The 12,771-nt window shown below is 42.6% G+C and overlaps 1 protein-coding gene across 1 annotated transcript in view; it reads left to right on the top strand.

The window, feature by feature from the left end:
- Positions 1-12,771, top strand: part of LOC114686833 (SNW domain-containing protein 1-like) — a 58,109-nt gene that overhangs the window by 44,634 nt on the left and 704 nt on the right. Inside the window, 8 exon segments of the mRNA XM_028861510.2 lie at positions 547-651; positions 1,904-1,973; positions 2,418-2,483; positions 4,876-4,992; positions 6,390-6,531; positions 8,622-8,718; positions 10,048-10,165; positions 12,568-12,731. Of these exon segments, the coding sequence (XP_028717343.1) occupies positions 547-651; positions 1,904-1,973; positions 2,418-2,483; positions 4,876-4,992; positions 6,390-6,531; positions 8,622-8,718; positions 10,048-10,165; positions 12,568-12,731 (879 nt within the window).

The raw sequence follows: 12,771 nt of genomic DNA, 5'->3' as shown, positions 1-12,771 counted from the left end.
GGTGTTTCCTGTAGTCCTTGAAAGTGGCTAAGGGAGATAATCTGATTCCAGAGAAAGCCTTTCCCTGAGGCTGTTCTCCAAATTACCTGGAATGTGTATGTCCAGAGAGTGCTCAGTCTACACTGTTAGTCCTTCTTGGGGAAAAGTCAATTGGGAAAGCTATGAAGGCACACATGATTTTCATAACAGAAGACAGCTGATATATAACAAGCCAAGTAACACCAAAAACTCCTTGGGATTTGGCTTCCTCTGGAGGAATTCCATGATCCCTCCAGGTAGTGACTTTGCCATAACCAGCTGAGTTCTTATGATATATTCCTGCGGCCCGCAACAGAAGTCACTAACCACTTGAGTGCACATTTTGTTGGATTCGGTTTCTGTTCCTTTTCTATCTGCTTCTGGTTGCCCTGCCTAAATGTATGGTTATTTTATATCAGTACTTTCTGAAAAGAATTGAAGTATAGGCACATGGAACTCTAATAGGAGATAAATGCCTACCAAAAGCTTGAACTAATTGCACCTTTAATTTTCATCTACTTTATTTAGCTATACACCATCTCAGCAAGGAGTAGCATTCAACTCTGGAGCTAAACAGAGAGTTATTCGGATGGTAGAAATGCAGAAAGATCCAATGGAGCCTCCAAGATTCAAGTAAGTATCTGGCTTCATGAGTGTCTTAAATAGAGTTTCTGTTGCTGTGACAAAACACCATGACCAAAAAGCAAGTTGGGGAGGAAAGAGTTTATTTGGCTTACACTTCAGCATTGCTGTTCATCACTGAAGGAAGTCAGGACAGGAACTTAAACAGGACAGGATCCCGGAAGCAGGAGCTGATGCAGAGGCCATGGGGGGGGGGGGGGGGGGGATGCTGCTTACTGGCTTGCTTCCCTTGGCTTCCTCAGCCCACCTTATAGAACCCAGGACCAACAGCCCAGGGATGGCACCACCCACCATGGGCTGGGCCCTCCCCCATTGATCACTAAATGAGAAAATGCCTTATAGCTGGATCTCATGGAGACATTTCTTCAACTGAGGCTCCTTCCTCTGATGACTCTATAGCTTGTGTCAAGTTGACACAAAACCACCCAGAATAATGAGGATCAAACAAGTGTCCCATGTGTTCGTGAACAGGTGACTAGATAAGCAAACATTAGTGCATCAGCCCCTGCAGTATTACTGGGCCAAGTAAAGGAATAAGCTACTATAATAACATAGGTGAGTCTGAAAACAATTGTGCTACATGAACGAAGCCGGACAAAAACAAGTAATACAATGTTATGGTTCTGTGTGTAACTCTAGAAAATGGGGTCAGCAGTCAGGCTCAGAGGTTAAAGACACTTACTGCCAAGTGCAGTGACCAGAGTTCAGTTCCTGGGACTCACATGGCATCAGGAGAGAACCCACTCCTGCAAAGTTGTTCTCTGACCTCCAGATTTCCCAGGGTTCATACCCCCGACACACACACACACACACACACACACACACACACACACACACACACACACACAGACAATACATAATTTTAAAAATTCTGGAAAATGCAATTTTCTTCTTAGTTATAGACAGGTGAGTAGTGGTTGCCCATGGAGAAGAAAAAGAGTAGACATAACACGTGCAGAGGTTGAGATGACGAGGATGCTTGCTGTCTAGCTGATCTAGGTGATCGGATTGCACACTTCATGTTTAATTAATTGTGGGTCAGTTACGTCAAGCCATGAGGACATTGCACTGTGCAGTGGTAACAGTGTGAGTGTTAGTAGCTAACAAAACCAAGCGCGAGGTGTCCATGAGCATTCATCACAACAAAATTAAAACAAGAAGGGAAGACTTGGGACCTGGTAACCAAAAAGTAACTGAGGACTTCGTGCTCTGATGATTTGTTTTCCTTTGATATATTCTTCAGGATTAATAAGAAAATTCCCCGGGGACCACCATCTCCTCCTGCACCTGTAATGCATTCTCCTAGTCGAAAGGTAATCCTTGCTGTAGTCACATCCCCTGTGATTTTTAATTCATAAAGAGTCCCTCTGCCTATAGGTCCAAGTCACCATGATAGTTAAACCTTTTTCTTTTACAAGAGCAAATACGGACCCAGTTAGGACTACAGAGCACAGTGTGTCTATGCGAATGTTTGTGAATGTTCGCTGCTAGCACCAGTGGAGTGCACAGGATCTGGTTGACGCCCACAAGGGTGGGTTTTCAGGCACGTTTAAGTATGGAAAACTACTGTTGGGCATTTGTAATGTCTGCAGTCTTCTCCTCTCTTTCACAGGAGCTCTCCTCTGGCGAGAGCCCACTAGACAGGAGCAGTGTGCGCTGCTACAGAGACTTTGCTGTTCATGTGTCGGTGAAGGGGGGTCTGTCTGGGTTGGAGTCAGACTGTAGTAACAGTGTCTCTCCCCTCACCTGTGTTTCAGATGACTGTCAAGGAACAACAGGAGTGGAAGATCCCCCCGTGTATTTCCAACTGGAAGAACGCAAAGGTGATTTGTCGGTCACACGGTCTGTTAGTACCGTCTCCTGGGGATTGCTCAGGAAGGGGCTGCAGCCTGGGGACATGCCTCACTGCCTCACTTAGCTAAATGTTCACAATGAGAAGTTACTACTGGGCCGGGCGGTGGTCGCACACCTTTAATCCCAGCACTGGGGGGGGGGGGGTAGAGCCAGGCGGATCTCTGTGAGTTTGAGGCCAGCCTGGGCTACAGAGTGAGTTCCAGAAAAGGCGCAAAGCTACACAGAGAAACCCTGTCTTGAAAATAGAAGAAGTAGTTACTACTGCTGAGAGCGGAGCTCAGTGGGAGAGCACACACACATTCCAGCGTGTGGAACACGGGGCACCACCAGAGCGGTAGAGACAGCTTTGCGGGATGCTTTCAGTTACACGCCACATGTTGCTATACTGGGCGCGTGAATGCCATGTAAATCTCTGGCATATCAGAAGCTCATAGAAAAGGAAAAATAAGAGCAAAATACCCTATTGATTGAAGATGTAATTCCTCATGAAGATCAAATTTCTAGGTTAGAATTATTTCCAGAAAAAATTAAACCAGTCTCAGGGTCCACGTGAGAAAGGAGAACAGTGTTTGAATCCCCAGTTACTCTGCTGTGTCGCCAGGCATGGTAGTGTTGTGTGCTTGTGATCCCTGCACACATGAAGCTGAAGCAGGAGGATAAGAAGTTGAAGACTCCTCTGGGGACATCACAAGATCCTGTCTAAAAAGCCCCAACAATAAAACCTTTGTGTAGCAGAGCATGGTGGCACCCCCGAGACAGACAGGCAGCAAGTCTATAGGTTCGAGGCCAGCCTGGTATAACAGTGAGTTCCAGGACAGCCAGGGCAAACAAACTGGGTATCTCAGCTAACTGCCAGAGCTTCTGGGAGTTAGTAAAAATCTTTAAATATGGGATCCATTTCCTAATTCGTATTCCTTATAGGCTTAGAGTCACTTTGATGGGTGAAGGCAGTCACTTAAAGTTAAATAGTCATCCTCCACTGGAGTGGCTGTCCAACTGTCTTCCTTGGGTTGATTCATTCATTCTGTGTAACTCCCTGATGTGTTGAGATGATTCTGTGTAACTCCATGATGTGTTGAGATGATGATTCTGTGTAACTCCCTGATGTGTTGAGATGATTCTGTGTAACTCCATGATGTGTTGAGATGATTCTGTGTAACTCCATGATGTGTTGAGATGATTCTGTGTAACTCCATGATGTGTTGAGATGATGATTCTGTGTAACTCCCTGATGTGTTGAGATGATTCTGTGTAACTCCCTGATGTGTTGAGATGATTCTGTGTAACTCCATGATGTGTTGAGATGATTCTGTGTAGCTCCCTGATGTGTTGAGATGATTCTGTGTAACTCCCTGATGTGTTGAGATGATGATTCTGTGTAACTCCCTGATGTGTTGAGATGATTCTGTGTAACTCCCTGATGTGTTGAGATGATTCTGTGTAACTCCCTGATGTGTTGAGATGATGATTCTGTGTAACTCCCTGATGTGTTGAGATGATTCTGTGTAACTCCCTGATGTGTTGAGATGATTCTGTGTAACTCCATGATGTGTTGAGATGATTCTGTGTAACTCCATGATGTGTTGAGATGATTCTGAAACCCTGCGGACTTTGTTTACGTTTATGGATTCTTTTAGATGGGAGCTTCTTTTTATTTTTGGTTTTGGGGCCACAGTCTCACTCTATATAGCCTAGAACTTGCTTTGTGAGCCAGGCTGATCCTGAACTTATAATCCTCTTGCTTCAGCCTCTCAAGTGGGGTTACAGACCTGTACCCCCATACCCACCAGCACTGTTTTATGTTAGAGACAGTGGACACAACAATAGTGTTTGGGAGAAGAGTTAGAAATCTGGAAAAACAACCAGGCATGAAAGTCCCATACACGTTGAGCATATTCCCTGGGTTGTAGCAGTTTATCTGCGCTCTTATGACTGTTGGTTTTACTCCTGGAGCAGCTGTTTGACTATTGGACAATGACTTCCTTTTTCTGAGATCCACAGTTATTAACACAATCACTGTTTCAAAGCTTGGGCTCTTGCATCCTACTGTTGGTATTGTCGTCTTCGATCACCCACTTCCCGACTCTGAACTTGTTGCTGTCACCTCAGCACTTTGACTCGTCTTCCTCTGTGAAGTGGAAAATGCTGTGGTCCCAGCATTACGTAGTTACTAGGATGATTAGACAGTGGATCCTCCATCCAAAGCACCTAGTGTTTGTTGTTTTCCATAAACAACTAAGAAAAGTGTAAGAAGAGTGAGAAACAGAAATTGGAGTGTTCTCAAATTGGGCATGCACTAGGCTAATGTTCCATGATGGCTGTAGCTCAGCGGAGCTGACTTGCCTTCTGCTCTGCCTTCAGGGTTACACAATTCCTCTGGATAAAAGGCTGGCTGCTGATGGAAGAGGACTTCAGACCGTACACATCAACGAAAATTTTGCCAAACTGGCTGAAGCTCTGTACATTGCTGATCGGAAGGTTGGTCATTTCCAGTTTGCTTAATGTTCTGTGCGCCCACACCTGTTCACCTCGGGTCCTAGAGAGACACTAACTCGTGTGTGCTGATGACAGCAGGGACTAGTTACAGCTCTGTCCGGAGCTGTACCCACCAGTGGTGACCCTGCTCCCTCTCGGCACGCAGAGTGGAGGTGCTAGGTCCTGTTCTACACCGAATAGTTTTCTTCTATTTTAGATGTAGATGATCCCCAAAAGGACGGTTGTAGGGAATGATAGGGAAACATTCCGATTAAATGCTGCATAAAGTGGCATTAATGGTATTGGCTATTGATATTACAAATAAGTGCTATATTAATATGCACATGCACATACAAATAAGTGGGTTCTTGTTTTTTGTTTGTTTTTTTCCTTAAGTCTTTCAGATGTAGACTAAGGTTTTGTCTTAAGCTGAAATCATACTTAACATTTTTGGTGGGTTTTTGTTTTTAATATTTATTTATTATATATACAGTGTTCTGTCTGCATGTATGCTTGGACACCAGAAGAGGGCACCAGATCTTATTACAGATGGTTGTGAGCCACCATGTGGTTGCTGGGAATTGAACTCAGAACCTCTAGGAAGAGCAGCCAGTGCTCTTAACCTCTGAGCTATCTCTCCAGCCCAGGGTTTTAGTTTTTTAAGGCAGGATCTGACTAAAGTCTTTAAAATGTAGGCGAAGATTTCATCTTAAGATGAAGTCATACTTAATTTTTGGTAGGTTTTGGTTTTTTGAGGCAGCATCTGAGTTTCAAGCTCAGGCCAGGTGGAACTCATTGCAATCCTTCTGCCTCAGCCTCCTGAGGTCTAGATTGCAGGTATGTAGTACCATGTCCAGCTACATTTATTTACCTATTTACTTTGAGACTGGGTCTTGCTGTGGTTTAGTCTGTTTTATTTTTGAGACTGGGTCTCTCTACATAGCCCTGGCTGTCTTAGAACCCACTCTATAGACCAGGCTGACTTCAAACTCACGAAACCCACCTGCCTTTGCCTCCTGAGTGCTGGCGTTGATGACATGTGCCACCGTGCCCAGCAGATGCCAGGCTGGTTTTGAACTCGTGGACTTAGATGATCTTCTTTGTTCTGGGATTACTGGTGCTCGATGTTATGCTCAGCCAGCATCTCATTTTTAGATTGTTTCTGAGAAAGCATTAGTGATGTGCTTGACTTATAAAATCAGGTGGGGTCTCTGTAGTTGCAGCTATCACCATATTCCCCAGAGACAAAAGGCCAGCCTTCCCGAGTCTGAGTCTCTCCGGCAGCGACAGATAAGAATTCTAATTCTTTGACCCAGCAGACCTCAGGAAGATAGTTTGAATATAACTGTCAATACTTAACCTGTGGTGTGGCACACTTAACATCTCACCTCACTGAACAGGCTCGGGAAGCTGTGGAAATGCGAGCCCAAGTGGAGAGAAAGATGGCTCAAAAAGAAAAGGAGAAACACGAAGAGAAGCTCAGAGAGATGGCCCAGAAAGCCCGAGAGAGGAGAGCTGGGATCAAAACCCATGTGGAAAAAGGTATGGCTGCCTCATTTGGGAATTTGTATAGTGAACAATGTATATCTCATTTTAGAATACCTCCGTGCATTGTGTGTTGGGGGTGGGGCATGTTTTACAGCAAACAAAATAGTGTGTATGTATAAGAAAAATTAGATATTTCAGAAAATGTAGAAGTGGGGGGTGACCTCCTTCCTTACTAAGCTGAAGTAGAAAAAAATGAAGTACATATTTGAAATGAGTCTTCCATATGGAAGTACACTAGAAATTCTTAGTTTTTCATCAATATTCAGTTGGTCCTCTGTATCCCCAGGATCCTCAGCCACAGACTAAACTAGTTATGGATTGAAAATATCTAGGTTGGGCAGTTGGTCTCTGTATCCAAACTGTGCAGGCTTGTTCCTGCCATTATTCCTAGAAAATACGGCCTGTCAGATGTGTGTATAACATTTTTATGTAAGGGACTTGAACATTCACCCATCAACGTATACATGAGGTCTCTGTAGGATATTGAGGGACAATTATACTTTAAAAAAAAAAAATAGAATAGCCTGGCTATCCTGGAACTTCATATATAGACTAGGAACTTCATATATAGACCAGGCAGGCCTCAAACTCAAAAGATCTGCCTACCTCTATCCACTGAGTGCTGAAGTTAAAGGCGTGCGCCACCACAACCAGCCTCACAATTACACCTTTTAATTTACATTATTGCTATTGATAGGCTTTATCAATTTTTAGTCCCATTGTGGTTTTCTTAAAATTTAGAAAGAAAATATAAATTCCCAACTAAGTCAATTTGCCAACGTTGTAAAATAATCTGGATTTTACTGATTTGTAGACTAATGTATCTTGTAGTCATTAAAATTGCCAATGTTTTCTGACTGGCTTTGTTTAGTGATTGACATTAGTGTATCGAGTCTATTATGAGGGGAAGATGAATTTTTAATTCACAAGGTTTCTCTGTGTAGCCCTGGTTGTCCTGGAACTGGCACTGTAGACCAGGCTGGCCTCATATTCAGAGGTCTGTCTGCCTCTGCCTCCCAAATGCTGAGATTAAAGGCATCTGCCACAATAGTCCTACAGAATTACGGTGAATTCGTAATTGTAATCAGAAAAGCTGTGAGGGTGTGGCTCAGTTCATTCCAAGCACCCAGTGTGTGGCATTCTTTTTTAGACAGAGATCTTCAGCCAGATGGTAGGACAGGGTAAGATACAAGAATCCACTTCAGTAAACAGAAAGACAAGGAAAGGTCATCTTCACCATGTGTGGTGGGGCCAGCGTGCCTGTAATACTGGCACCTGGAGGTTTGAGACGGGAGGATTGCAGCAGGTTCATGACATGATTGGTCTTCGTGGTGTTCCGGGCCAGCCTGAGCTACATAGAGCCTGTCTCAGAAAAGCAGGAGAGAAAGGGAGACAGCGTTATTTTTGTTGTTGTTTTATCTGAAGGGGAAAAAAAAAAGTTGGGTTTTTTTTTGTTTATTTTTTTCTAATCACATAGTAGTACAGCACTGAGGAGGCTGAGACAGGAGGATGGAAAGTTTGTGGACAGCCAGAGCCACTTACTAAGAGCCTATGTATGTCAAGAAAAAGAAAAAGCCAATCCCAGCACTCAGGAAGTAGAGGCAGGCAGATCTCTGAGTTCGAGGCCAGCCTGGTCTACAGAGTGAGTTCCAGAACTACACAGAGAAACCCTGCATCCAAAAAAAAAAAAAAAAAAATCAATAGCATTACTGAATTTTCTTCTTCACCTGTATGCTCACCCTACCACCTCAGCCCAGCTTTCTGTTTAGGTACATTTCAAGTAAATTGAAGGCAGCTGACGTAAGAGTCCACAGTCCACAAACTAATTGGATTTAAGTTAGTAACCTGCAAGTAACCTTAAAAGACTGAGTGTGACCACAAAGAAGTGGTCGTGCACACCTGTAATCCCAGCAGCAAGGGAGATGGGGGCAGGAAGGTCCAGAGTTTCAGGCTGGCCTCAGTCATCTAGTGATGCCCTGTCTGAAAAACCAAAAAATAGGGCATTTTCTAAGGTTAAAGAAGCTCTTGTACAAAAATCTGAATAGCTAATGCGGTGACGATGTAATTTTCAACTGTGTCCACAGAGGATGGAGAAGCGCGAGAAAGGGATGAAATCCGTCATGACAGGCGGAAAGAGAGACAGCATGACCGGAACCTCTCCAGGGCGGCGCCTGATAAGAGGTGGGTCGCTAGCTGGCATGGTTGCAAGTTAGGAAAGGGGGCATTTTGAGTTCTTGAGCTTGGTAATAAATTAGCAATTAACTTTGTCTTAACAGAACTGACTCTCCCTGGAAGGCAGCCTGCCCAGCCATCACCTTGTAGGACTAGTATTTAGTATGGAGAATAGTCGGGGTAGGAAAAAGGGAATCAGAAGGAGAGTGTGTGCCTTCCTATTCAGGTGGTGGGATATGCTGGTTATGTGCCTGTGTGTAGACAGAAAGCCAGCTGTCATAGCCTTAGTGGCAGCCTTTCTGTCCCAACTACTGTGCCTAGTACAGTAGGAAGTTTTAAAAGAAGATTCTGGACTTTCATGAGTAGTTTGTTTTAAAATTCAGAACAGAGCTTTATATAAGTGGGAAATTTTTACAAAATGTATAGGGACGTAAGTAGAAATCAGAGAAATTTGAGATTCACTAATGGCTGAGGACTTCTGTTATTTCAAAGTCCAGAAAACGCTGTGCTGCAGAGGTGGAATTCGGGGTTCAGGTGAAATGCAAATATGAAATACTTTATTTCTGTATGAGCAATTTTCCATGCTCTGTTTATCCTAGGAATTTATATCTTATGTCTTAAATCATCTCTGCCTTGTTTAATTGGCATATTTCTTCTCTCTGGATAAGTTTAGTTGGGGAAGCAGAAATTGAACCCATGTAGAAGAGAGAGGACTGAGAGAAGTATGCACATGGTCAGTGAGTTGGTGACTTGCTACATTGTGAAGGACAGTGGCTCTGTACAGAAATAGGGCTTTTCAAACCAGTAAAGTGGCTGTGAGAATTGATGACACAGAAAAGCTGTGAACTTGTAATTGGATGAAAATAAAATTGTCTACAGAAATATTTTAAGACATGAGCATTGTAAAGTGGTGACAGTTACCATGGTTTCATTGAGATGCTGATTGCGTTTATACTAAAACAGCAGAGGAATTAGTGTAATGTCAAAAGCCATTCAGAGAAATCTAGTCATTGTCATGTTTTCCTCAGCACCCTGGTAGGATAAAAATTACTACATATAGTTAGGTCAGGGCTGAGTGTGGCCTGCTGAAAAGGATTGATGGTATGTGGTGCATTCATTTGCATCCAAGAACCAGTCTCTTGTGTGGACTCCTGCCCACCTTCTCTGAAGTTCTGTAAGAGCTGCTGATGTGCTTGTGCATTATCTGAGAATGTATGCTCATGAGACAGAAACATACCACATTCATTTCCTTTGCTTCTGAAAGTGGTTGTATTTATATTGCATATGTCAATCTTGTCTGTGAAATGTGTTCAGTTAGTGACTATGTATTTGACATAGGTCAAAACTGCAGAGAAATGAAAATCGAGATATCAGTGAAGTCATTGCTCTCGGTGTGCCCAACCCTCGCACTTCGAATGAAGTTCAGTACGACCAAAGGCTCTTCAACCAATCCAAGGTATGAGGAACTTAAAAACAGCTTTGTCTTGGACACTGGTAAGGATGTCTTTCCTCCCAGTAAAGTACATACTTCAGATTTGGCTTAGCCAAGGGTATGCCAGAGTGGTGACAGGAAATATTTGGAAATTGTATGTTTTTATTTAAAGACAAAAGTGCAAGTTGGACATGGTGGCCCATGTTTTTATTCCATTTCGGAGGCTGGAGAGGAAGATAAGAGTTCAAGGCTAGCCTGGGCCTGGAGCACTTCTGATTGTGACTTCTTAGAATTGGCTGTGATCTGAAGCGCTGGTAGACAATGAGAGGAATTGGGGGATGAGAGTAGATACTGCTACGTCTACGTCTCTTCTTTCTCTGTTACTTTCTCTTAATTTTTTTGATTTGGTTTTTTGTTTTTTGAAACAGGGTTTCTCTGTGTAGACCAGGCTGTCCTGGAACTCACTCTGTAGAGTAGGCTAGCCTCCCAAGTGCTGGGACTAGAGGCATATGCCACCACCTCCTGGCTTATCTTTTGTTTCTAAAACAACTGGTTTCCTATAAAACCACCTCTTGGGTATTTTTTGTTTGTTTAGTTTTGTAGCACCATTGATTTGAAATATTTTTAAATGGCGCTTTAGAGCTGGGAATGTAGCTCATTTGGTAGAGTGCTTGTTAGCATGCTTGAAGCACTGAGTGGGATCCCCAGTATGACATAAACCAGGTCTGGTGGGTATGTCTGTAATGCTAGCATTTGGAAGGTAGAAGCAGGAAGATCAGGAGTTCAAGGTCAGCCTGAGGTGCATGGGATCCTGTTTCAAAAACATATATATACTATGGAGCTGTATATTAAAGTAGTAGACTGTCAGGAAATCACATTTCTAGTATTGGTTGTAATTAACCAGCCTAGAACAGTTTAATCACCTATTGTTGACTAATAACTTCCCGTAAGTCAGTGAGATGAAAGATATCTGTGCCCCTGCCCTCAAAGAACCTTTTGTTGAGTGTGCATACATGTACAGTGTAGTGTTAGTGTTTCCTGGATATAAAGCTTTGACTTGATGGTTTTAGAAGATAGGGAGATAGCATTTGAGTAAGTTCTTCTGAGTAACAGTCACTTTTTTTGATACTTTTTATATTCTGGCATTGTTCTAACTCTATCTCAGTCCTTTAAAACACTTTGTGGGGGGTGGGTATGAAGCTATATTGTTTTCATTTTTATTTTTCCATTTTCATTTATTTGCATGTTTGCATGTGTAGGCACACATGTGTACATGTATGTAAGGCCAGGCATTGACGTTGGGAATTGGCCTTTATCACTTTTCCTCCCACCTTATTCTCTGAGGCTGCGATCTCCTGTCTGCATCTTCAGAGGATGAAGTTGCAGGCCAGCTTCCATGCCCGCCTGTCATTTACGTGGGTCCTAAGGATCCAGACCTCATGCTCATGGAGAAAGCGCTTCAACACTGAGCCATCTCCCAGTCCCCTGTTATGTTTCATAGATAATTGGGACGGGGTTAGGTCATGGGACGGGGTTAGGTCATTGACGGAACTCAAGAGTCAACCCTGACTGCTTTGATGATGCCAAAGCTTTTTTTTTTTTTTTTTTTTTTTTTTTTTTTTTGAAGATTTATTTATTTATTATGTATACAGAAGAGGGCGCCAGATCTCATTACAGATGGTTGTGAGCCACCATGTAGTTGCTGGGAATTGAACTCAGGACCTTTGGAAGAGCAGTCGGTGCTCTTAACCTCTGAGCCATCTCTCCAGCCCCAACCAAAGCTTTTTTCTTAACCGTTATGCTTTAAGTGGTGAAAGGTTGTATCTCTTATAACATTAAGCTTAAAGCTTTTCGAAATTGGGTGAAAATTTTTAAAATTTTCATTGAGAGCCTAATTGTCTTGTGCTTTGATAATGATGTTCTCGGGCAGCTAAGGTGACATTTCTCAGCATTACTGTCAAATACTTATAGTAGAATCCTTCAACTTTAATGGCATTGCTAGTCAATTTTTAAAAATTCGTTTTTGAGAATTTCATACAATTAGTTTTGACCATATTCACTCCCTCTCTTCAACTCCTCACAAATCTACCCCACCTTCCTCTACACGCCCAATTTTATGTCCTTTATCTTATGGCTAGTCAAAGCTTTTGATGTTTTGAGACAGGGTCTTTTACTTAGTTCTGGCTGTCTTGATATGTAGACCATAGCCAGCTTAATCAAACTTTTTAGTGAATACCTTAATTTAATATTAAGTTTCTAGGTAAGGACTCAAATGTATTTGAACAAGTTTATATATCTTTTAAATGTTGCAATTGGGATTTTTTGAAAATTATCTGTAAACTTGGAAGTGTTAATTCCTCACAAGTATTCAGATTCAGCTTTGGATAAATACACATTTTTATTTAGTGTCATTTATTTTTCCACAGGGTATGGACAGTGGATTTGCAGATGGAGAAGATGAAATTTATAATGTGTATGATCAGGCCTGGAGAGGCGGTAAAGATATGGCTCAAAGTATCTACAGGCCGAGTAAAAATCTGGACAAGGATATGTATGGTGATGACCTAGAGACCAGGATAAAGACCAACAGGTACCAAAACAGACAGTTGACTGTCCCGTTACACCAGTAA

This window comes from Peromyscus leucopus, chromosome 14 (genome assembly GCF_004664715.2).
Source record: "Peromyscus leucopus breed LL Stock chromosome 14, UCI_PerLeu_2.1, whole genome shotgun sequence".
NCBI lineage: Eukaryota > Metazoa > Chordata > Mammalia > Rodentia > Cricetidae > Peromyscus > Peromyscus leucopus.
The sequence above is the reverse complement of the archived record's forward strand: the minus strand, read 5'-3'. Positions and strand labels throughout refer to the sequence as shown.